The sequence below is a fragment of the Filicampus tigris genome, chromosome 9, assembly GCF_054856515.1.
Source record: "Filicampus tigris isolate MCC_2025a chromosome 9, RoL_Ftig_1.0, whole genome shotgun sequence".
Classification (NCBI taxonomy): domain Eukaryota; kingdom Metazoa; phylum Chordata; class Actinopteri; order Syngnathiformes; family Syngnathidae; genus Filicampus; species Filicampus tigris.
This window is the reverse complement of record NC_141225.1, coordinates 25,556,344-25,581,464: the sequence shown is the minus strand read 5'-3', so window position 1 is coordinate 25,581,464 and position 25,121 is coordinate 25,556,344. Positions and strand designations below refer to the sequence as shown.

At 54.6% G+C, this 25,121-nt stretch overlaps 3 protein-coding genes across 9 annotated transcripts; 1 reads left to right on the top strand and 2 right to left on the bottom strand.

Moving 5' to 3' along the window:
- Window positions 1-10,612, bottom strand: LOC147142784 (recombining binding protein suppressor of hairless-like protein). 4 transcript variants are annotated; one of them, XM_086041285.1, is made up of 12 exons: window positions 9,777-10,612; window positions 8,660-8,738; window positions 7,158-7,271; window positions 6,746-6,816; window positions 6,572-6,681; window positions 5,368-5,578; window positions 5,086-5,223; window positions 3,994-4,109; window positions 2,476-2,616; window positions 2,129-2,287; window positions 1,819-1,922; window positions 1-620 (listed from the first exon to the last, which is right to left on the bottom strand). In XM_086041285.1, the coding sequence occupies exons 1-12, from the start codon at window positions 9,841-9,843 to the stop codon at window positions 233-235; spliced, it is 1,698 nt and encodes a 565-aa protein (XP_085897411.1). In that variant the 5' UTR covers window positions 9,844-10,612; the 3' UTR covers window positions 1-232. The 4 variants fall into 4 exon arrangements, with proteins under 4 accessions (XP_085897411.1, XP_085897413.1, XP_085897414.1 ...); XM_086041287.1 differs by lacking the exon at window positions 2,129-2,287; XM_086041288.1 differs by lacking the exon at window positions 3,994-4,109.
- On the top strand, window positions 8,503-20,342 carry matn4 (matrilin 4). 4 transcript variants are annotated; one of them, XM_086041282.1, is made up of 17 exons: window positions 8,504-8,688; window positions 12,494-12,587; window positions 13,341-13,516; window positions 14,125-14,283; window positions 14,351-14,582; window positions 15,297-15,419; window positions 15,658-15,780; window positions 15,897-16,019; window positions 16,126-16,248; window positions 17,038-17,160; window positions 17,397-17,519; window positions 17,607-17,704; window positions 17,837-17,968; window positions 18,297-18,480; window positions 18,997-19,149; window positions 19,223-19,327; window positions 19,460-20,337. In XM_086041282.1, the coding sequence occupies exons 2-17, from the start codon at window positions 12,506-12,508 to the stop codon at window positions 19,516-19,518; spliced, it is 2,118 nt and encodes a 705-aa protein (XP_085897408.1). In that variant the 5' UTR covers window positions 8,504-8,688; window positions 12,494-12,505; the 3' UTR covers window positions 19,519-20,337. The 4 variants fall into 4 exon arrangements, with proteins under 4 accessions (XP_085897406.1, XP_085897408.1, XP_085897407.1 ...); XM_086041280.1 differs by having other exon boundaries at window positions 8,503-8,688; window positions 18,297-19,149; window positions 19,460-20,342; XM_086041281.1 differs by lacking the exon at window positions 8,504-8,688 and adding an exon at window positions 9,407-10,022 and having other exon boundaries at window positions 18,297-19,149; window positions 19,460-20,342.
- Window positions 20,343-20,877: 535 nt separating this feature from the next.
- On the bottom strand, window positions 20,878-24,512 carry LOC147142782 (odorant receptor 131-2-like). Its single transcript, XM_086040352.1, has 3 exons — window positions 24,316-24,512; window positions 23,142-23,258; window positions 20,878-21,756 (listed from the first exon to the last, which is right to left on the bottom strand). Exons 1-3 carry the CDS (start codon window positions 24,349-24,351, stop codon window positions 20,878-20,880), a joined length of 1,032 nt encoding a protein of 343 aa, XP_085896478.1. The 5' UTR covers window positions 24,352-24,512.
- Between the last annotated feature and the right edge of the window lie 609 nt (window positions 24,513-25,121).

Here is a 25,121-nt window from a genome sequence, read left to right as displayed (position 1 = left end):
TTGGTATTTGCTGTTTTTATTTGAGTTGGTGGTTGCAAATTTCGGGGGTTCAAGCTGGGGATGAGCTTTCAAACAAAGGTGAGGACGAAAAAGCAGGGTTTCAAGCTAGGGGTGGGGTTGCAAACCACAGAAATGGGGCGTCATGCCAGTTTGGGGCTGGCAAAACGGGCTGTCAAAAAAAGGTCGGGTCGGGCTGCAGAAAGCCCGACTTAAGGCTTCAGGTCGGAGGCTCTCAAGGCTGCATGAAGAGGTGGAAGTTGGTCCTGGTGAACTCGTGGTGGATGCTGTCCAGCAGGGCGTCATCTTGGCGCGGGGCCGCCGCCCCGCGGACGTCGCGGGCCGGGCCGCCGGCAAGGGCGCCGGCCGCGGGTGGCGTCGGGCGGCGCGGCCGCTCCGGCTCCGGCGTGTACGTGAAGCTGAAGGCCGTGCGGTAGACGAGGCCGTCGCACGGGCGCCGCAGGGAGATGGGCACCGTCAGCGCGCCGCCGCCGCATCGGCCGCCGCCGCATCGGCCGCCGCCGCATCGGCCGTGGCCGCGACAACCGCAGCGCAAGGCGCAGCGCAAGGCCCGCTGCAAGGCGCACACGTCGGGAACCACGCAAACCAGGCACTTGTTGGACCTAGACACCAGATGAAGAAGAAGAGAGCTTCATATGAGGGTGTCACGCCAGGGGGCGGGCTTCCCCAACATATTTCAAAGTCGGGTTGGCTTTCAGAATTTGGCCCGAGGTCTGGGGGAGAAGGCTTCAAAGTCGGTGCTTCATGTCAAGGATTACATCCAACGTGAGCGCTTGACGCTTGTGGTCGGGTGCGCAAATAAGACTTCGAATGGGACACTCCAGCCAGAGTGAGCGTTTCAAAGTTCGGTTTCAAGCAAGGCTTACGGCTTCACCTTCGAAGGCAGCTTGAGCTTGTCAAACGAGGCCACGGTTCATGCCGCGGACGGTTGGAGTGGCAAACACAAGGCACATTTTGGAAAGTAGGCTTTCCGCTCAGGATTTGGCTTCCTGGTCAGGTCAAGTCAAGTCAAACGTCTTTCTACATCACAAGAAAGTCTCAAAGGGTTTCACATGCCCACACTTGACGGCCCCCGATCTTCGAGGAAAACATCTCCCCAACGTCAGGCTTTCAGGCCTGCGCTCGGGTTTCAAATCAGAGTCGCGAGCCAGAGTTGGGGTTTCATACTTTGCTTTGACTCAAATTCGGGTTTCAAGCCAGGTTTCAGAACGGCTCTCGCTCCCAAATGAGGCTTGGAAACCGGAATTAAGGTTCCAAAGAAGGCTTTCAAAGCAGCGTTGTGTGCTGCGTGCGGTTGAGCGCCCGACTCGGGGGCCGGGGGATCGATCGGGTTTTCGGGCCCCCGTTCCCACCTCAGCCGCTCTCGGGTTCCTAATTGGCTGCAGCTGAGCCACAAGGTCCGCATTGTGGTGTCCGTCCGTCGAACCGACACCCCCCCCTAACCCCCCGCCCCCCAGGGCGGGCGGTCCGGAGCCACGTCACGCGGGCCTCCCGCGGAGGAAACAGGAGAGTCTTTGGATTGTGCCCGCTCGCCGCGCGTCCTGCACGCGGCCCGTCGGCGGCGCCAAACAGGGGCGGGTCCGCATTGCAGGGAGGCTTGGCAATTTCAAAGCACATCTTTCAAGAGGAGATTTGTCAAGGTCGGGTTTCAAGCCGGGGTCGAGCTTTCAAATTCAAGCTCATGGGTGATATGTTTTGATAAAGACCAAAGCCAAAACCATTACTTTATCAACACAAGATGTCGTTTCGGTTTGTTTGCTCTCGCTCAATCGATCTCTATCTGCTCATTCATTTGCTTACTTGAAGATGGTGTCGGCCTCGCTGCCGCCAAAGCAGACCTTGAGGTGAGGCCCCAGGTTTTCCCCGTGCACTTCCAACGTGGCTGCGTGACCGCCGCCGCTGACCTGTGCCAACGACAAAGAAAGGATTGAATGTCCGGCGAGCCAATGAAGTAAGCGAGTGGAGTATTGGTGTCTTGTCAATGCACGAACGAGTGCGTGTCTTGCACCGATATGTCCCCAGCGGATGACTGAATGAACAAATGTGAGGAAATGAATGCACGCGAAGCACTGAAAGTGGAACGGGTGAAAACATGCATATTGTGACTGACTTCCAGGCCGCTGACGTCGGGAAAAGGCGTGACGGGGGTCCGGACGCGGGCGGCGTCCGGCTGGCAGAAGCCGAATTCCACCACCTCCACGCCGATGACGGTCCAGCACGAGCTGTCGTTCAGCGGCACTCGGCCGGCCTCCCTCGCGCCGGCCGCGGCCTGTGAGGCGAGGCCAGGCCGGGCCAGTCAGACTTACATCACGGAAACATGCCCGCACTTGACAAATGTGAACCGCTTAACGCCCAGGAGGCCCGGGGAAAAGTGGAGGGCGGCGGCGGGGGCCATCGGGGGCGGCGGGGGCCATCGAGGGCGGCGGGTGCGGCGAGGGCGGCGAGCGCGAGGGCCACCTGGTGCAGCACCACGGCGTCGTTGGCGACGGCCAGGAAGGCTCGCGGCGCGTCTCGCATCTCCAGGGCGCACTTGTGCAGCTGCGACACGGGCTCGTCCTTGGACAAGACGGCGTGCTGCTTGTTCACCTTGCGGATCACCTGGAGAAAAACAAGGTCGCATTTGCTCACCGGCCCGCTCGCCGTGCACGGGGATGGCTTGTGTGCGCAGCCCACGATGTTTTGGCTAAAAGGCTTATTTGCAATACGTGATACACATTCAATAATATACAATGCACCCCCCCCCGAAACAAAAATGTCTCCCAAATAGAAGTCGACTAACGGTTCTAGTCCTCGAGTCCATTGTGGCAATAACCAGTGGGGAATGCAATAACTGCGTTTGGAACCATTCGGTCATTTGCCAGCCTCCCTTTCATCAACACGCACATTTTTATAGAGCGGACGCAAAGGTTTCCTCTCGGACGCACGCCGCGCATCAGACAGTCCCGCGTCATTTAGGAGGGGCTGCAAGGGCTTCATTTCAATGGCATTGCTTCCAATGGGGAAAGACGATTTGAGAGACGAGCCTTCGTTTGGAGATGACCGAGCGGCTTCAACTCGCGGCGCAGCTGGACCTACTTAAAGCGCTGTCCTCGCTCTTTCTGCCGCTCAAAACGGCAGCCCGTGCGTATTCCGGTGTTGTCGTAGCAACCCGACGCCGGCGGGTTCGGCGCCCGCGCGTTTGTCTTTTGCTTTGCCAGGCCCGGCCGCTTCCCCGCTGACTCGTCGGCGCGACGGACGTCTGCTTCCGGGCGCAAAGTCCAAACTAGCTGGGTTCCCAAAATTCCCCAAACCCCAAAACACCTGACAGCAAATCCCGGCCGGCATCATCAGAGCAGGAAGAAAAAGGCCTCCGAACGGCTGTGGCTGCTGAAATCGACAGAACATTTTTGCTCACCAGATCAAATTAAAACAAAGACGCTTTTCAAAAAACAAAAACCGAAATGTCATCTTGCGTTTACAAACTAACAAATTCAAAGTACACACGTCCTTGCTCTTTGGTGGTTTTTGTTTGTTGTCTTTGTCAACTAAGATCATGCAGGAACTTTCGGGCTTCATTTGAAACAGTTTTCATTTGACTTTACTTTATGACACAACACACGGTGACCTTTTTTTCTTTTTTTACCTTGCACTCGACAAATATACGCCAGATATGAAAACAAACTGAAACCAAGTACTAAAACTAAACTCAAATGACACATTTTTGAAGCAACAATTAGTAATAAAAAAGCAACAAACCTGCACTTGAAAACTCTTTCCAACTAACTGAATTAAAAAAGATAACTCCACACAAAATCCAGAGTAACGATAGTGAAAAATCCGAAATGATTACGATGATGTCATAGCAAAGCATGACATCATCATGTCACACCGCAAACCAACTTGGAACGCCATCTTGGACATGTGTGGGTGTGTGCGTGTGCGTGCGCGCGTGTACGTGTGCGCGCGTGTACGTGTGTGTGTGTGTGTGTGTGTTACCATGGGGGGCAGAGTGAGTCCAGACTCGGTGCACACAAGTTGGACCACGGAACCGTAACAGACGAATCCTTCACTCAGCACAAAGTCACCTTGATGCTCAGCGCGTTGCTCCTCCACTACACGCACGCACGCACGCACACACACACGCGCACGCGCGCGCGCACACGCACACACACACGCGCACGCGCACAAACACCGAAACAGATGCAGAAGCACTCACAGGGACACGCACACACACACTCACACAACCACCCATGCACACACGCACGTTTGTAAGTCGAACACGCACAGCCACCTGGCACACGTATGTTTGCGTGGAAGCGAAGCGTGCCGGCGAAGGAAGTGACGGACGGACGGACGGACGGACGGACGAGCCGAGCCGAGCCGAGTGAGGGGCGGCGCTGCCGGGTGGTCCGAGGCGGGAGTTAAACAAACACACGTGCACTCGCACATGCTTCAACGCACGCACGCACGCACGCACGCACGCACAACAGACACATGGAAGCTGGGTGGTCGGCGACTTCTTCACGTCCTCCTTCGGCTCCTTCCCTTGCACTCTTCTTTGCTCGTCTTCATTTGCTTCTTTCCTTGCTCCCTCACTCTTGGCTTTGCTTCCTTATTCCCCGGGTTGCTAATACGGCCGACGTCGCCAACGTCACCGAGCTCGCCAACATGACCAAAGTGAAAGGTGCAACCATTTGTTGCTAATGTTGCTAACGTCAGCAGCGTGGCTAACCCAGCTGTTGTCGTGAACTTGCTTGAGATTGCTGGGGTGGACTAAAACGTTGTTAGCGAGCACTTCGGAAAGGTTGCTAACCTATTTCACGTTGCTAACATTGCTGACCCAAATGACTTATGTTGCTAATACCACCATTGATGCTAGCTAGCTACTCAAGTCAAATGTCGTTTTTGGGCTGCATTGTCACATCCTAATTCGTTGACTGACTAAAACAGAATGTCTTCTCAATTGCCTGATGTGGATGAATAAGGAAATGGAAAAAAATGTGATGCGGACTTCGCAATATTTGCCACACGTTGCGAATGCGGCAAACCTCGCTACTGTGGCTAACGTCACGACTGCGGCGAACGCACCAAGCGTGATGGTGAAGGCGGTCCATTGTCGGGCGCTGGCAACAAAGGCCCCGCCTTCCACGGCCAGGTAACGAGTGCTGACTGTCTGAGAGCGCAGGCGGTTGAACAACGCGACGCGGGAACGCGCCGAGATACACACTGAAACACGCACGCACACGCAGGCATCATATACACGCACACACAAATGCACAAACAGAGACACCCACAAACACAAGCACAGAAAGACACGTAGCATGTGACACATGCGCACAACGGAAATGGTTGAATGTCGCGTGTACTGACGGTCTGCATTCTTCATGCTTTGTCTCTTCTGTGACGGTTTGGAGATCACTTTGATCAGGCGGCTGTGGAAGGAGCCCACTTCCTGTCTGATTGAACCCACTTCCTGTCTACCGGAGCCCACTTCCAGGAAGAGTCTCAGTAGGAGACGGAAGTGTTTCCTCTTGTCCTGGTCCGAGATGAACAAAGATTTGGCACACGCCAACATCCCAGTCTGGAAAAGTCCCGTGACACAAAACCACAACAACAATGTCAATTAGCGTAACTGTGCTATGCTAACGATGCTATCGTCACTCATCGCTAACATCATGGCTGAGACATCTCACATAGTTGACATTGCTAATAGATGGACATGTAAAGGGAGTGGCCGGAAGTGGCTAACCTGGCTAATGTTGCTAACATTGTTGACGTCGCTAGTATCGCTAAAAAAAGTGATGACGATTAGCCACGTGTGACCAACATCTGACATCATGGACGTTAGCCACATGCGGATAAGACCAGTGATGTGATTTCATTCGATTTGAAAAAGGCTCGCGATATCGCCAATGTTGCAAACATTGTTGACATTTCCAATATCGCTGATCAAAGTCGCCAGTGTTGCTAAGATCACTCATATCTTCACAATTTTGACATTGCAAACATAAGTGGCCAGTCTCTAACGATGCCAATATAGCTAATGTTGCTCACGTTGCTAAAATTGCTAAGCAATATAAGTAAACATGTTAGCCACACGTCGCTAACATCACTGACATTAGTGACACGCGGCTGACATAAGGGATGTGTTTTCATTCAATTACAAAGAAAACCTCGCTTATGTTGCTCACACTTTGTGCACAAGCGTCCATATGATGTGTCCATCGGTCACGGTGGCTAATGTTACAAAGACGCTAACATTTTAGCACGGTTGTTTTTGTGTTTCACCAGCCAGACGCTGTAGAGGCCGCAGTCAGCACGGGCTAAAGTTGAACAGCTTGCTCGCAGGCCGGCCGGTCCGGTCGGCGCGTCACAACAAAACAAGTTGTGTTTTGTTGCGACTTGTTTTGTTGTGACGCGGCCACTTGCCAATGTTCAGCATATTCGGAAGGCTATTGCTTTCAGATCAATTGACGTGGTCCACCTCGACGGACACATGAATGGACACGGAGACGTGAATGGACATGAAGACGTGAATGGACATGAAGACATAAATGGACATGAAGCGTCTGACCGTGTTGGGGAGCGTTTCAAAGTTGAGCTTGTGGGCGTCGCTGTGTGTCAGCGCGGCACTGTCCACGCACATGTAGCCACGCACGCTGCCGCCGCCAGCGCGCACGCCCGCTGGACACGACACAGGAAGTCAGGCGGGGGGTCGCCACGGGGCGGCACAAACAACCGCGGTCACCTCTGAGGAGCTCCTGCAGCAGCCTCCAAATATTGGCGCCCATGTAAACGCAGGGAGGGGGGCAGAAGAACCTGAAGACGCAACAACAGCGGCGGCATGAACGCACACAAACCCAACTTGACACTGGACATCATCAGAACGGCGTGATGAGCATGAATGGACGAGTGTCTCCCGCATGTACGGCAACACGGATAGACACGAATGGACATGGCGCACCCATGAATGCACAGGGTGAATACATGAATGGTCAGGACGTACACAGAATGCAAACAACGGACACTTGAACGGACATGATTGCCGATAGGAATCAAGATGAATCGAGACGATGCACATCACGACGACTCGAACGGGCAAGGCTTTGAAGGCATGCGCGGGGGCGCGGGTGGGCGGGCGGGCGGGCGGGCGGGCGCACCTCTTCTCGTTGCCGTAGGACTTCTGAGCGACTTTGGCGTGCAAGATGACGACGTTCCGGTCGTCCAGGGCTCCGCCTCCAGCTGCAAATGATTGGCAGGCTGGCTCCGCTCGTCTGATTGGACGAAAGCCTCGTCAGTCACACACACGACAAGACAAAGACAAAGAACGGACAACCATGAAATGAGAGAGAGAGAGAGAGAGAGAGAGAGAGACGGACGCCCGTTTGTGGTGAAGGGACTTTACAAGCGGCCCTAATTTGACAGACAAATATTGGGCGGTCAAATGTTTGACTTGATTTTTAGTCCAGGTCAGAGCCTGGCCACAGCAAAGTCACCCAAACAAGAAGGTTTTGTCAACTGGAGTTGACGGGCCGCTTTCCAATGCTGAGAACATTCCTGCGCTCGGGCGCTGGGATTGAGCTCCCGCGTGACCTTTGCATTCTTAACAGGAGCAAGGCCCGCTGGCACGCTGGACATTGTCGCAGTCCGTGCGTGCCTGCGGGGTCACTCACTCGGGTGCCAAATGAGTGTTGTCCAAATGAGACCTCCCCCTCCTGAGGGGTGAAAGGTCAACTATTTCCCAGCGGGAAACTCGGCAAAGACGGGGCACGGGAGCGGACGGCCGCAATCCCGGGAAAGGCTTTGCTGCTCCGCGTTTGGTGCTGACAAGGAGTCACCTTCAAAACAAAAGTTGGCCAAATTTTTGTTTTGGAACGCTCAAATTCCATTCGGAGCATCTTTTCACAGGAATTGGCCGCCCGCTAAAGCTGCCCTCGTGCCACTCCAATCATCTTTGACAGTTTGCCAGCATGCATCAAATATTACACACCGCCCAAGAAAAACGTCTTCGGACACCCCGTCCAAAATGGAGCCGTCCATGACTTCGGAGTTGTTTTGGCAGAAAACAAGCCCCCCAAATGGCTCGTTTTGTACAAAACGAGGCAAGAAGGTGGCTCAAAAAAGGGGGGGGGGGAGGGGGGGGGGAGGATTTTGAACTCAACTCGTTCTCCGGTGCAGCGTGCACACTTGGTTGCTTTTCAATGTAAATCTTTTATTTATGAGCCAAATCTTCAAGATTTGGAGGCGCCGCATCAATCGCTCCTGTTGGGACCCCCCGGCTAAAGTGAGCACCGTGAGATTCAGCTTTACTGCACTTTTTTTTTTTTCCTCGGCATTTTCAAAAGTGCTCTTTCTTGCAAAATGTGGAGAGAGACTAGTATGTTGGACGGAGAAAAAGTTCCATGGACAAAGCAAAAGGTCAGGTCTTTTTTCAAGGTGGGGCTTGCGCATGCGTGCGCGCGCGCACGAGGGTGGGCCGCTCTTATAACGGCGCGTCGCCCCCGCCGGCCGCAACATTCCAGCGCACGCACTCGGGCCTCCTCGCGCAGCACGCTGGGGTAAATCCTCGCCACCTTCCTGCGAGCCGAGCCGGACCTCGTCTTTGTCCTTGTCTGTGTGTGAGTGAGTGTGTGTGGAACAGGACCTTTTTTGCGCGTCCCACCTGTCCCAGCCCTCGTATCCGTCCAGCAGGTGAGTGTCCGCCTCGGCTTGGAAGCGAGCGAATTGATGCGGGGAAACTTCTGCAACACATTTCGGAAGGGAAACCTTTGGCTGCGCTGGCCGGAATTCTCACATCTCTAAAATCACTTTTCAAGAATGCCCCCGTCCCCCAAAACCAACGCCTTTTTACATCGCATCATTGTGACAGAGAGCAAGCTCATTTCAATATATTTGTCTCGCTCGACAATTTGAAAAGATAGCAGAGGCACGGTGGGGCTGCATTTGTGAAAAAAAAAAAGAAGAAATGGGGCCAATTTGAGAGAGTGAGTCAAAAAGATCCGAGCTGCGGTCAACGCTCATCGACAACTTCAAACAAATCAACGACCGTTTGGATAATCAATCCAAAGCCTCCAAATCTCAGCCCCTCACCTGCAACCATTTTTGCCGATTTCCCGAATTGAATCACCGGTTGCGCATTTTCTGCACTCTCAATTCGATATCATGCGCTGTTGTTGAGTAAACACACGTGTACTTGGCATTTTTTGTTTTGAACCGATTCATGAAACCATGCCCAACAGGGCGGACGGATGACCCGATTACTGAAAGCGTTGCTAGTCGGCGGTCATTGAGCGAGACGTCCCCAAACCTTTTTCCAGTGTCGGGTTCACAAGGTGACCCGGAGGTGCCCACCTCCGTCGCCTCTTATTACTGACTCGAGCACGTGCGCCGAGACGGACGGACGGAGGGACGGACGGGCCGGCGGAAGGACGCGACGGCGGAAGGACGCGACACCTCTGGTAGAGGGTGACAAAGCGGCCGCAGTCAAACAGACAGACGGGCGTGCGGCGAGACTGGGAGACAGAGGGAGAGGCACGAGGTGTACGGTGCGAGACCGAGCGAGACCGCCGTCGTAGTCGTGCGGCGAGACGGTCACAAGGAAGACGGTGAGAAGAAGCGCAGTCAGACGGAAGGATGTGGCATGAGCTGGTGAGACGGCAGACAGTGAGGGCGCTGAGACGGACATGCAGTGAGACACAGAGAAGGCAAAGAGTGAGACAGGGAGGGACGCATGCAGCGAGACAGTCATCCAGACATTTGGCGAGGGCGACGGATCTCACCTCGGCGTCCGTCCTCCTCGACGGCCGCCAGCTGGTCCATCATGGCCGCCGCCGCCGCCGCCTCCATTCGACGCTGCCTGTCTCACGTCACCCCTGAGCAGGAGCAGGAGCGGGAGCGGGAGCAGGAGCAGGAGCGGGAGCGGGAGCAGGAGCAGGAGCGGGAGCAGGATTTGGAGCAGGAGCAAGTTGCCGAGTCGTGCTGGCCTGGCGCCCGTCAACACCTCGGGCTTGCTCTTCTTCTAAACGGTCCGCCGTCTGGCTTGCTCGCGACTTCGCTCCACCGCCGTCGATCATTAACTTGCAAGCGGACGACTGCGTGTGCGCGTGTATTTGGGTGTGCCCGTGAGTGTGTCAATGTGTGTGTTTGCACTGTGTGTGTGAGCGTGTGTGTGTGATGAGTGCGATTGTGTGTTGATGCTTCTGCGCTGCCTCTTGCACTCCAAAACGAGTTGGGTTCAAAACAAGCCCATTTGGGGTCAGAAATGCAGCCATCCACTTCTTGGCTCAATTCCAGCCACCTTCTTGCCTTGTTTTGTCCCAAAGGAGCCATTTTCGGGCTTGGTTTTGCAGACAACTCTTTTCTTTTTGACACGACTCATTTTACACTGTGTGTGTGTGTGTGTGTGCGTGTGCGTGCGTGTACATGTCAGCGTGTGTTTCGGTGCCTGCGTGCCTGCGTGCCTGCGTGCGTGCGTGCGTGCGTGCAGGTAAACATACAGTGGTTAGTCAGCCGTCAGCTTCTCACGCCGTTGCTTCTGCTCAAACGCAGCTACGAAGCTTCCCAACTATCGCGTGACCATGGCGAAGAATGTTTGGACTGGCGTCGCAGGGGGCCCTCCCGCAAAGAACGAGACCCGCGTCGTCACGGCGACGTGGCGGAAGCTAGCTTAAGCGGCTTTTTCATATAGCGGACCACATAGTTGACTCTCGAGTTGAACGGATGACGAAGGGTGCCCGAATCAAACAAGACCGGGCCAAACGCGGAAAAGCCCCGCCACCCGGGCCCCCTTCGCAAGTGCCCGCCGTAGCCGCTGGCCTCGGATTCTTTTTTTGGGAGCCTGAAAGATTGTCTTTGACGATAAATGAATGTGTGAGTGTGCTCAGCAGGACGGTAGCTGTGGCGGCGGGCGGGGGGGGCGGACAGGAAGGGGTGATTGAGGGGAGGGGGGGCTTTCTGAGGCCTCTTTGTGCTCTGCACACACACGCACGCGCACACACGTGTGGCGTTGGATGATGAATGAAAGTCACGGCGACGTGTTTGTGTTGCAATTGGAACGCCCTCGAGCACTCTCGCCCGCCCAACCGGGCCAACCGCCCGCCCGGCCGCCCGCCCGCCCGCTCGCCCGCCCGCCCGCATGTGTTTGAAAAAGGATGAGGCCAAATGCATTTTGTCATTCAAGTGTGAAATGAAGCGTCGCAACGGGGCTGCAACTAACAATCGTTTGAAGAATCCGTCATTTCGGTGGCGAGAAACTTTCAAGGCTTTTCCGCTCGTTCCGTATTGCCCAATCCCAAAGGGGCTTACCGGCTTTCCCGATCGGCTCTAGTTTTTGACACGTTCCATAATTGAATTTCAAATCAGCAGTGCAAATGGGCATTCTCTTTATGCTGCGACTTTGCTGAGGCTGAATGCGACTTTTCAAGCATGCCTCATACGCAGTATTCTTTCATTTTGGACAGACCACAAGGGACCGATTGACAAAGACCCAATCGACAACCCTTTCCGAGCCCTTAGCCACTCCCCCGCCCCGCTTTTTTGGGGCCGTTTCCCGTCCACCATTTCGCGCCTCTCGCCATCGGTCCGTCGAAGGCCCAGCTCTGACAATGTCATTCGCACCCATGAAATGTGGTTTTCCCAGACTTGTGGGTTGGCCACGCCCTCCGGCATGTTTGCCGTAGAGACCGAAAATGACATGAAAACGCCGTGAAGAAATCGACACCCTCCAAGGGTCCAAGGGTTAGCATCTCCGTGCGTGGTTGCCGCCAGTTGGGAGGAGCCCAAACAAGAGACGCTTTGACATAAGGGTTAGGTATCGGCTCAAAATCGGCTCAGCGTTGTTCCGAGGAAACAAAACAACAAATTGCCATGACGCGCGACGAAAGACGAAAGTCGGTCTTTGCTGCACTTTTTTTGGGGGGGGGGGGGGGGGTGAGTCCGCTTGGAGCTCAACTTTGGGGCCGGCAGGAAGCGAGAGCAGATGCGAGGCGGCGGGCGGACGTGCGGCCGCACAAGCGCTCTTTGTTGGTTGGGAGCAGGCGGCCACGTTAGTCGTCTGCCGCTATGAAGGTCGGCTCAGGAGCTCCCACGCGTTCCTGCGCCAGCTGTTTTCAGCTTTGTCTTTACGAGGGGGCGAGACCGGAATGTTGGCCGTCCTCGTCGGGAATTCGCCGGCAGCCTCTCATCGTCGGCAGAAAACGTTCTTGGACCTTGACTACTGGTACAAAGAGGCCATCGGGGAAGAATACCTTTCTATACTACATGTAATACTTTTGTCCCATTGCTTGCGCAACCGCAACATTTGACACATTTTCTTCCCTTTTACCTTTGACTGACAGGTGTCCCAATACTCATGTCCACACAAAGGTCTCGCAATGGCTTTATCCAAATGTCCGTATAAGCCCAAATTTGTGCCCGAACGCCACTTTCCACCTACTTTTGTCCAAATATGGGCGTCGTAATACTTTGCATATAACTCCGATGAGGTTTTGTGTTGCAGTCAGCTGTCGCCATGACGACGAAGCGCGTGGCCGCCGGCGTCGCCTTGGTGCTGCTCAACATGGCCGCCGTCGCCGCCGCCCGGCCCAAAGCAGGTCAGAGCGCTTTCTGTAGATTCACATTTGAATGACGTAGACGGTGAGACATTTACGATTACACGTTTACTTATTATCTGCAATTGGCTGGCAAAGACGGCTGCGAGGACGCCATTGGATGCGCGGGACCATTTATCATGCAGTATACATAAATACTTTTAGATATACAAATGCAAACATACGTATACCTGTGTGAAATATGAAACGGTCACTTAAGTGTGACTGCGACTTTTTGCCGTTGACGTGATCCAAGTGAGCTGTTGAGATGAGCATGCGATGCGACATCGTCTCCGCCCCCACCGCAACCACCGCCCGGAAAAAAAAAAACAACCTTTCCCCAGCACAGAAGGATTTGTTGCCTCTGGGAAAAAGCAATCTGCTCTGTGATCAGCGTCCAGTTCAATGTCAGCACATTCCTCCGCGCTAAGTTACTTCCTGCTGGTCTGGAATTTTCCCATGTGAGCCAACAGGGGGCGCCCGGACATTACAATGTCATCGCGATACCTTCGCCTTCCACATCACAACACTTAGGCCACGATCATATCAGGTGACAACACTATCAGGATACTGTGATGATACTTTGACGCACTTTGATTACAATGATAATGTCACAACAATCAAAACGGTCTACAATATTACCATATCAAAACGTTCTCTTTGTCCGGCAATAGCAAAATTTGCGCCAACAGGGGGCGCCGCAAGGCGGCAAAGCTTCGCGGTCGCAACGCTCGTGACCTTTGTGCCCTGCCGCAGGTTCCGAGGCCAAGTGCCGGTCGGGCCCCGTGGACCTGGTCTTCCTGATCGACAGCTCGCGCAGCGTCCGGCCTCACGAGTTCGAGAGCATGCGCAAGTTCATGATCGACATCCTGGACACGCTGGATATCGGACTCAACGCCACCCGAGTGGGCGTGGTCCAATACTCCAGTCAGGTGGGCGCTTGCGGATTCTCCTTCACTTTGGATGCTCGCAACAAAAGCGATTCAATTCACTTTGGAATAGTCACGAGGCGCTTACGCAAAAGGAAGATGAGCGACTTTAATCGAGTGAGTTTGCGGTGTTGACTACTTGTCCATTTGGTAGTTGATGCGACTGCAATGTGGCATCAGCGACTGGCATTGAAATCCAAAAGCAGCGCTGTCTCCCATCCCGAAAGTAACCCATCAGACAAATGGGGAATGACATTTCAAATCATTTCTCCGTTTAGATAGGGTTAGGGGTTTCATTGGTTTCCGTCCGTCCGTCCTGTTATTTTAACCCCGCTTCAACTTCAAAGCTCCGCCAGTCGGTCCATCGTCGGTGCGGAAAACAAAGGTCCAACAGAAGAAAAATCCATCCACCATCTGAAGCGATTTGATGAAAATAGTAAATGGAGTGCACCACGTACATCGTCACGTGTCATTTTGCTGCTCGAACGGCGTTGCGCTCGCATACAGGCTGGCCGAGCGATTGAACGTTGAAGCGGGAGCCTGCTGCCGCGTGACCTCTTCAAAGTTTGACTCGAAAGTTTGGCTTCCCAACACCTCGCGGGTCTTTTCAGGTCCGCAGCGAGTTTTCGTTGAACTCTTACGGCACGGCGTCCAGCATGGCGGACGCCATCCACCGCATCGTCCCGCTGGCGCAGGGCACCATGACGGGCCTGGCCATCCGCTACATCATCGGCAACGCCTTCACCCTGCAGCAGGGTGACAGGCCCCAGGTGAGGCGCGAACGCAGGCGCGCGTGGGGCGCCTCCTCTTGGATGACGTTTCTCTGCCGTCCGCCAGGTGCCCAACGTGGCGGTGATCGTGACGGACGGACGTCCGCAGGACCGCGTGGCGGAGGTGGCGGCCGAGGCTCGCCAGAAAGGCATCGAGATCTTCGCCGTGGGCGTGGCCCGGGCCGACATGGCGTCCCTCAGGGCCATGGCGTCCCCGCCCTTCGAGAGTCACGTCTTCCTCGTGGAGACCTTCGACCTCATCCACCAGTTTGGACTTCAGTTCCAGGATAAACTCTGCGGTGAGACGTGTGCACGGCTCCACGCCGTACCGTCATATCCGACAAGGAAACGTTCCGTTGCCGTCTTTGACAACACTATTGCGATATTTTGGAAAGACAAATATTTGCATATGTTGACAACGATATCACGATACTACCAGAATATCACATTGACTGTCATAACAATATCACGAGAGTGAAAATATCACAAAAGTTGACCGATATCGCGCTACTTTGACATCCAACCATATCCCAATACTCTGATGACAACGACATCATGATCGATATTATGACAACGGTCTGACGGTACTTTCACTGTCAAGTCGCAAAGTTCGATGCTCTGGCGATATTTTGACAACATAATCATCCGATATATAATCTTTCAACAGTGATGTCGTGATACTTAAGCCGAAATGCTGACTAAACTCCGAAAGCAGCGTCTCGATACTTTGACAACGTATACTTGGACACTTGACATTATGACGTTATTACGAACCCTTGAGAACAATCATCGCTCCACTTAGACAAACAAAATTTTGGCAATACTCCAGCTGCGATATGATCGCGATGATCGTATTCTGAATCGTTGAGGCGGCTATAACGTGGACAACAAGATGGCAGCGCATTCGTCGGCGGTATCGTGATACCGCAGATGCTCCGAGTGCGACATCGTGATGCTCTGACAACGGCGGCATTGTTGTGTCGCTGTTGATGATGGTAACGTTGCCGTTGCAGGCGTGGACCTGTGCGCCGAGTCCCAGCACGGCTGCGAGCACATTTGTGAAAGTTCTCCCGGTTCCTTCCACTGCCTCTGCATGCCCGGTTCCACGCTCAATGACGACGGCAAGACTTGCACGGGTGAGCCGCGCCGCGATGAAGAGAGGGGGGGGGTCGGAGAGCAATCGGCGCGTCGACCACCTCGTCATCGGTCTCCTCCGTCTTGGCTCTCGGGAGACGCGAGTCAAAGATGACTCGGACCTTCAAGAAAAATCTGCTCGTAGCTATAATAATGTGATCCTTTTACGATGAACCAAATGTGGGAAATGTTCTTCGAAAGCAACGCGCCTGCGTGCGCGTGCGTGTGCGTGTGTGGCAGCCATCGACTTTTGCGCCGAAGGCAAACACGACTGCGAGCAGATCTGCGTGAGCTCTCCCGGCGCCTTCACGTGCGACTGCGACCCGGGCTTCGCGCTCAACCAGGACAACAAGACGTGCACGCGTACGTCGCCCGTCTTGATTCCTTTGCCGTGTCCCGATATACTTTTGCCCAAAACTGGCATCCGTCGCGTCATGAAATGTTGTTGTGCTCTTTTCCTGTGCCTTTGCGTTGCTCAGTGTTGGACTTTTGCTCCCTTGGTAATCACACGTGCGAGCACGAGTGTGTGAGCGCCCTCAACGGATTCCGGTGCGGCTGCAAAGACGGCTACCGGCTGATGGACGACGGCGCCGCCTGCCAGGGTGACTGCACTGGACTTTTGGGCTGCTTGACCGGCCGACTGTCAGTTGCCCTTTCTCAAATGCTCGGTTAAAAAACGCACGGCGTTTTTGTGCGCGTGTGTGGCAGCCATCGACTTGTGCGCCGAAGGCAAAGACGATTGCGCGCAGATCTGCGTGAGCTCTCCTGGCGTCTTCACGTGCGACTGCAACCGGGGCTTCGCGCTCAACCAGGACAACAAGACATGCACGTGTAGGCGCACACACACGCACACGCGCGCCCATCCCAGCCTGCCAGCTTCATGCTAACATGAGTGGAAAATGCTATTGACATTAGCGTTAGCATAGATGGTTTTACAACCCTGGAAGCGATGGGAATTGGAATAGCAGAGCAACACGGAGACAGATCATATCGCAATCTTCACGGATATATATATATATATATATATATATATATATATATATATATGTATATGTGTATTCTTTATCCTCTGCAAAAAAATGAATACTTTTCCAGCAACTGACTGAGACTTAAACTGTAGAAGAAGTCAAATTCTTCTACCTGACTGTATTATGCTGCCCCCCGGTGGTCAAGGCAGGCACATAAGAAGTCGCAACGCAATGAAGCAGTAAATCCTGAGGGCGGGGACGGTCAAATTCTCTGCGTTCTAGTGAATGAAGTTGCTGTTTTTTACAATATTGTCAAGTGAAGAAAAGTCATTGAAAACCCCACAAATCTCCTTCGGGGCCTTTGGTGGTGGTGGCGGCAGCTGGAACGGAACAGACAAATGGCATCTGGTTTCGTTCCGGTCGCCGGCAAAGACGATTTGCGGTGGCAGAACGAATTCAAGCCGTATCTGAAGGCGGCGCTGTAGGCGCCCGCCGCAAGACGGCCGCAGCGGTTGGGAGACCCAAAGGCAGCCGCATACCTTCGCAGTGTGTGTCGGAAGCGCTGGTCAGCTCCTTTCCGTCGCTCGCCAGGACCAGATTGAAAGCCCGAGAGGTGCAACAATTGATCGATTAATCGACGCGTGCGTTGCAGCCATCGACCTGTGCGCCCAAGGCAAACACGACTGCGAGCAGATCTGCGTGAGCTCGCCCGGCGCCTTCACGTGCGACTGCGACCGGGGCTTCGCGCTCAAGCCCGACAAGAAGACGTGCACGCGTACGTAGACATTTGGTTGACTGACGGACACGTTTGGGCACTTTGGATTGTTGCTTTGCTTGTTTGTTTTCATTTTTTCAATGTCATTTTTGTTTCTTCCACATTCATGTGATCAATTTGAATTTGCCTGGCCCAAATCGATGTCTTTACTCGTCTACTTGCATATTTACTTTTCTGTTGAACGCGAATGTCAGCTGACGCATCCGGTTGGTGTGCGTGCATGCGTGCGTGTGCAGAATTGGACATGTGTAACTCGCTGGATCACGGATGCCGGCATCGCTGCGTGAGTACGGCGGGTTCGTATTACTGCACGTGTCCCGATGGACAACTGCTGCAGGAGGACGGCAAGCGCTGTGGAAGTAAGGGCGTCAAAAGGAAAAAAAAAAAAAAGAAAATCGGTATCTATGTATACGGGCACTCGGCTAATTGCCGTTGCGGCGTTTTAGCGTGCGAGTCGTCCATCATCGACCTGGTGCTGTTGATCGACGGCTCCAAGAGCGTCCGCCCTCACAACTTCGAGCTGGTCAAGAAGTTCGTCAACGAGGTGAGCCTTCCCGATGGCGCGCTGGCTCCTTGCGCGTTGGTCCCTCAACTTGAAATATCAAGGTAGCGGGAAGGCTTCAACGCTTTGCGCGCGAAAGCCCCGACGGCCGATTTTTCTCCGTCCCTCCGTCAGGTGGTGGACACGCTGGACGTGTCGGAGCACGGCACCCGGGTGGGCCTGGTCCAGTACTCCAGCCGGGTCAGGACCGAGTTCACGCTGGACCGCTTCCACAGCGCCGACGACATCAAAGCCGCCGTCACGAAGGTCCGCTTCCTCCTCCGGCCTTTGATTGCGAAATGAAATGTTCAGCGGGAGAGCAATTCCTTTCTTTGGAAAGAAATTGAGTCCACTTTTTTTTCCCTTTCTAATGTCCGAGTCGGAGCTCTATCTTGAAATGCGTCAGGAAGCGTTTGACTTGACTGTGAAGAAAGAAGCCGTCGAAAGAAGCCGTCGATTCTGTCGTGTGGATGCGGACTGAGAGTGTGCGCTTTCAAAGAGGAAAAGCGTTCTTTGGCTGGGGCGTGGCTTTGATGGCGATGACACAGAGGACGGCGAGGACGGCGAGCAAAGGATACTTTTGTTTTTGCTTCAGATGGCGTACATGGAGAAGGGCACCATGACGGGCCTGGCGCTGCAGCACATGGTGGAGAGCAGCTTCTCGGAGGCGGAGGGCGCCAGGGCGCCGGCCCGCGCCGTTCCCAAGGTCGGCCTGGTCTTCACCGACGGGCGCTCGCAGGACGACATCGGCGAGTTCGCCAAGAAGGCCAAAGCAGCCGGTCGGTCCGAGCCGCGCGCCGCCTCTTTGCTTTTTCTTCTCGCCGTACGCCGGCGGACTCCTTCCCGTTGGCTGGCCGTTTCCTTTGCGTCTGCTTCCTCTTCCCTCTTCCCTCCCTTCGTGTTTGATTTCCTGTCGCTTGCCGTGGGTTTCACGTGCGCTTCCTCTGGGCTGGGCCGCCGGTCGTCTTCTGGGGTTGCCTTCCGATTGGCGTCTCCTTTTGCTTTTGGCCCCATTTTGGCTTCCCGCTCACCTCGCGGCCGCTTCCGCCTCCCGTTTGCTGCCGTTTTTCCGGCTTTTTTCTTCCCATTTGCTTCCAGTTTGCCACTTGTGTGTTTGGTTCCCGTTTTCCTCGCATGTGCTTCAGGCGACCTGCTGTTGTTTCTGTGTGCTTCCTTCCTGTTTGCTCGCCACCTACTTCCACTTTTTTATCCCGTTTGCGTCCCCGTGTTTTTTTGTTTTTTTTCCTTGCCATTTGCTCCCCGCAACGCCGACCGCGACGCGGGCCGGCCGGCAGGCATCACCATGTACGCGGTGGGCGTGGGCAAAGCCTTGGAGGAGGAGCTTCGCGAGATCGCCTCGGAGCCTGCGGAGAAGCATTTCTTCTACGCCTCCGACTTCAGCGCCATCGGCACCATCGCGCTCAACCTCAAACTCAACGTGTGTCCAGGTACACCAAAAAAAAAAAAGGAAAAAGAAGGTTGTCTTTGCTTTTCCTGCCTGATTGGCGTTGGCGTCGGCAGAGGAAAGTCAAGGTGAGATCGAGGTGAAGGACCCGTGTGCCTGCGAAAACCTGGTGGACTTCCAACGGGCCACCATGAGCAAGCTGGAGCGCATCACGCAGTCGCATATCCTTTTGACGCAGGCCAGCGGCAGGCACCGCATTGCCCTTTGACGCAGAGTATCTGCTATCGGCTAGCGGGGCGACGGCATTGCCGCCCGCCCGGGTCGCTTCTGCTCCTTAACGCCTCGGCGTCCACTGACGGCCGCTAGCGCCCGACTGGAGCGGCTGGAGCGGCAGCTGCTTCTCAGGAAGTGATGCGCAGGAAGCGGGAAGACGCTTGGGACGTGGCAAGAGGCACGCCGCGGGATGGACGACCGCGACGACAACGGCGGCGGGGACAGCAGCAACTCAACCAATACAAGTACGAGCGCCACCGGCAGCACAACAATAACCGAAAACGAACGGCGGCGGCGGCGGCGGCGGCGGCGGCGGCGGCGGCGGCGGCGGCGGCGACGACGAGAGCAACGCAGCAAGGTCAACGACGGGAACGGGGACGACAAATCATCAAGGGCAACAACGATATCCACGAGGGCGGCAACATGGGCAAAAAAAAACAACCAACAAGAAGTCTCGTGAAGTTCCTGCTGGCATTGCTCCTTTTTGTCGCGTGCCTAATTCTGGAAGGACAGGAAGTCCCGTTGCGGTTTCTACCATTTTCTTGCGGCGCCTTTGCCGTTGACGGTTGTCGCGACGACCACTCGACCATTCAAACCTCCAACGTGACTTTTGCTGCCATGGCGAAAAAGAAACTTGGGAATGAAGTTTGCGTGCATGTGCCTGGATCCGTGTAACTTTTGTATGAAAAAACATTTGGCTTTTCCATGTTTGCGACGTACGCACCAGACACCAATAAACGACTGACAAATACTTTTGCGTCCTTATTTGACAGCGGCACCGGAAGGCGACGCTACGAAGCGGCAGGCCACCAAAACCCATTTGCCAAGCGTCGTTTGGCACGTGCCAAAGATCGAGCGTGACTCCACTTGTGCAAAGAGCGTTTCCACGGACGAGCCCATCGTTTGAATTTGAATCGGGTGTGTTGGAAGAGGCGAACTTGGCAAACCGGCAGGACGGACGGCGGCCCCCGAAGAGGCTCCGGAGAGCGCACGTTGCCCAAGCGGCGCCGGAGTGCGAGCGTGCGTGTCACGTCATCGACCTGCGCCCCCGCCGCTGCGTTGGATGCACGTCATCCAACGTGGCGGCGGCGGCGGCGGCGGCAGCGAGACATTAAGGGGAAGAAAAAAAAAAGGGTTCTAAATATATTTAATAAATGCTTAAATGGCTAATAATGAACATTTGTTAACTACAATTTCATTCCAAAAATGCGCCGCTAAACAATGATTGTTTCTCAATAAAAAAACAAGTCAAATGCTGTGTTGGATTGACGCCATTTTATTTGATCAATTGACTGCACAAAATAAATTCATCTGGATCGAGTTAGTAGCAGATGTAGCGCCTACTTAGAAAAATGCAAATGAGTCAGTTCAACAAAAGCTTTTCAGCGTACTGTACATGGGTGTGGCAACCCGAAAACCAGAAATATGGAAAGAAATGGAAATACAAACAAAAGTGGATTGGGTTGACAAGACTGCAAGCGGCGGAATGGAATCCAAGTCAGGCAGCGTTAGCGTTAGCGTTAGCGTTAGCGTTAGCGTTAGGGTTAGCGTTAGCGTTAGCGTTAGCGTTAGCGTTAGCGTTAGCGTTAGCGCTCCCGGGCTCGCGCGGCACCCAGCAGGACCTCAGCGTCCGGCGAAGGTACCTGCGGAACTTGTCGTCGCGAAGGCCGTAGACCACGGGGCTGAGGAAGCGGGGCAGGATGTTGACCAGCAGGTAGCCCACGTAGCGGATCTCCCGCCCGTGGCCCGGGAAGAGCAGCAGCAGCAGCAGCTCCACGCCGGGCGACACGTAGGCCAGCAGGCACATGGCCAGCTGCGCGCCGTGCAGCAGCACCGTGTTGCGGGCCCTCTCGGCCAGGCCCTTGCGGGCCGAGGCCGAGCGCGCCGCCGTCAGGATTTTGACGTAGGTGAACGCCAGCGTGAGGAAGACGCACAGGAAGTAGAAGCAATCGAAGGCGATGCGCTTGTGCAGGGTGACGGGATTGGGGAAGACGTTGGCGCGCAGGCAGAAGACGTAGCCCAGGAAGTAGCCCGGCGGCTCGCCGGCCAGCGTGACGAAGAGGTCGCTGATGTCGGGGCCCACGGTGACCGCCCAGATGAGCAGCACGCCCAGGTAGGTCTTCCGGGCCGTGCATATCCGGTGGTGGCTGAGAGGACGGCAGATGGCCACGTAGCGCTCCAGCGCCATGGCGGCCAGGTTGAGCGGCGTGTTCCTGGTGCTGAAGACGGTCAGCAGGATGAACACGCAGCACAGGGCCACGCGGATGCGGAACACGATGTAGCTGAGCAGGAAGAGGGTGACGCTGAAGCTCAGCTGAGCGCTGTCGTTCATCACCATGTGGATGAACAGGATGTAGCGGGGCTCCTCGTGAAACGTCTGCGCCGCCGCCGCCGCCGCCGCCGCCGCCGCCGCCGCCGCCGCCCCAAAAACACACCCACAGCATCCGCATCAACAACAGCACCGGCACAAAATGAAGACGACCTACGCAAACGCGCTTACTGGACCGTCGTGCAGCCCGGGACCTTCGATCCTGAACATGAGCAATCATCCGTCTCCTCTGTTGAGACAGCCGTCCTCGGGGCCCCGAGCCCTTCGCACGCGCGTCGCTCGGGAAACGGAGGCGGCCGGCGCATTCATCGGCCCTTGTCCTCACGCCGTTACGTCCAAATGGCACTAAATGGCCGGGCCGCCCCCAAACACACCATTTTTCAATCCTCGACGTCTTCCTGCCGCACCGCCCAGCAACGCTCCGATCGGCGGTGCCCGCCGTACGGGTCCGACCGCTGGCGGTAGTGCCAAGTATGCCGTGGCTTTCCTCCAAACCTTCAACCTCGGCCTTAAGTGTCTTGGGCTTGCTACACGCATGGGGATTCGTCAACTCGTAAGAGATTGTTTACCCGTGAGAGAGCCCGCACAGAGAACTTGACTACTTTTGCTCGTACTGCGCACGCTGCGCTCCGATCATCTCCATACCGACCGAGCACCGTACGCCACATCAGGCTCCTCTTCTCAAAACCGGTCCCCCGCGGCAGAAATCGGACGCGATCACGCGAGATGCGTGTCCGAAAAGGAGCGGAGGCGGGAGTGGCAAGAAAGTGCTGAAGAAACGGCTGGCCTTGAAAATGGACTTGCCATCCGGGGAGCTCATATTTTCATCGGGGAGGACATGTCCCATTTGATTGACGGCCGCTTCCTTGTTGATCAGTCAGGGCGCTTCTTGGGCTACGTCGCCTTCATGTCACACTTGACGGATCGAGCGGAGCGGACCTCGGCTTTCCCCACGCGCGCGAAGACTTGCGCTTGGAAATATCGAAGACATTTTGTCGTCAGGATTGCCGCCGCACGCTGGACGTGACGAGGGGCCGGTTCCGATTCCGCCGCAATGGTCAGACGGCCGTGACGTCGGCCCTGGTCGGCCCTCGTCCAGCTTGCTCGAGTACCTTGTGACCTTGAAAACCTGGAATGGAAAAGCCGCAACAGGGGGCAGAAGCGGACGCTTTTGGGCAATGGAAAAGGGGCGTGTACTGGGAGTACAACACGCTACAGCATGATCTTGTGAGTCTCATTGGGCATCGGTTGCAGCCTGGCCAACCCCGAGGCCCGTACCCGCTCCTTTCTCGAGCGGTCTTCCTTTTTCGCACATAAATCCGTTTCTCCGAGCTTTTGCTTGTCCGGGTGGCGTCAAGACCAGATATGGACGAGGATTTTTTGGGGTAGGGTTGTGTGTGCGTGCGTGCGTGCGTGCGTGCGTACGTGCTTACCTGGTGCTTGAAGAAGGTGGCGAGCATGGCGGCATTGATGTACGTGAGTGAGAACCACAGAAGAACCACCAGGATGTTTTTCACCACTGCAGTGACAAAACTGTCCCTCAGAACCACCTAAGCCACACACACACACACACACGCACGCACGCACGCACGCACACGCACGCGCAGACGCTGAGTAATAATAACGACAATAAACAGTAAGTTGACTTTTTTTCGCATGCGTTCTTCCACGCTGCTTTCCGCTGTAGGAAGCGAAGACGTCGTTTGTGGATTGCAGATTCAGATAGTGGCAAAAGAGCCCCCAGCCAAGCTGCGAGCCAAGGCAAGAGCGCAAGAAACAACAACAACAAAAATGCAAGCAAGACATGTGGAATCAGAAATACTCAATGAACCACAGTCAGCCCCCACAAACGGAATGCCAAGTACCAAACAAAAACTGAAATTCACTCACTCACTCACTCGCTCGCACAAGACAGAATGAGAAGCAACAAGAGAAACAACGATCGTACGGAAAGCAGGGAAGTAACGACGAGCGAACTGACGAGACAACGACGAGCGCCTGGACAAGATGCAAGTGGCTGACTCGGGGAGCTCATTGCAAGACACGACAACACACCGCATACACAGACAAGACATGAGAAGGAAAAAAAAGGGCTACACACATCTGTACAGCAGCTACATGTGTATAGTATTTGTCTTGACAAAGCAGAGCACGTTTACGTGTAGCTTTCACTTTTCCATCAAAATACTACATTTGATGTCTATAAAACAGTTTAGAAATGGTGACTTGCTGAACAACTTGCATCTGTGAAATGAGCCAAAGACTTTCAAGTCTTTCAACTGGACATGTGCAACATACTCATGCGGACAAGCGTGCATTTCAATGAAGAAAAAAAAATCGTTCCACTTTTTTCGGGGTCATCTTTCATGTGAACGGGTGTCGCATACACCTCACGCATATTATCTTACAATCCTAATGTGGCGTATTTCCACGCTTCCTGCTGTTTACCCACCTGAAATGGAGCGCATCACACGAGCCGATTCACATCATACGCACCTCGACAACAGCATATTTCGCTACCCTTTACAAAACACACGACGTGCGCTTCAAGTATATCTGAAGTGAGGGTGTGTATTTTTTTCCTGTCAGTTGTGAGTGTGAGGGTACCTGCTGTGGTAAAGTTGCATTGTGTGAAGCGTTCATGTGGCCGCAAGAGGACAAAGGTTACATCTGCAATCAAAGATCGAGTGCGAGTCAACAACACGCCATCGTTAGCAAGCTTGCCGTCCGTTTAGCAGCCATCCGGAGACGTCGTCGTCATCATCATCATCATCGTCGTCGTCGTCGTCATCACCATCGTCACCGTCACCATCAACAAGGTGAACGGCAAAGAAACATTTGTGCCTGTGCGCACGTTTATATGGGGGAAAAGTGGCTAAACTGGAGCTGCTGTGACGTCAGGCGTGGGGCGGGCGCGGCTTCCTTCTCAGCAGCAGCGGCAGCAAACGGCTGCAATCTCACAAGAACAATTTGAAGAACATTGACGTTCGCTAGCTTCGAGTGCAAAATGCCCAAGGGCTCAGTTTGCTGACGTCCAAAAGTCAGGCTCGCTCATCGCGGCAGCCGACCGGAGCGGACCGGACCGGGCCGCCTCGGTGCGCCAAGAGCACTTTTGTGAAGGAAATCCCTTTTTTTCTTTTCGATTCTGCTCCGCCTCGTTGGCCAAATCAGCCTCGAAAACGAGACCTTGACTTTGATTCTGGTGGGATAAAGGTTTCGATCGATTGTACAATGACTTTGAATCGAGCGGAAATGGCAGCAGCTAATGCCGATCCCAAGAGACCTTTACCGCCAGAAAAGCAAGTCCGATGCCTTTTCACTTATTGATGATGAAATCCAGCGTGCCTTTGTCAACACGTTGGATCACTCTTCAAAGACCGTTCATATGGCCCCGAGTACCAGCTCCGAAAAGA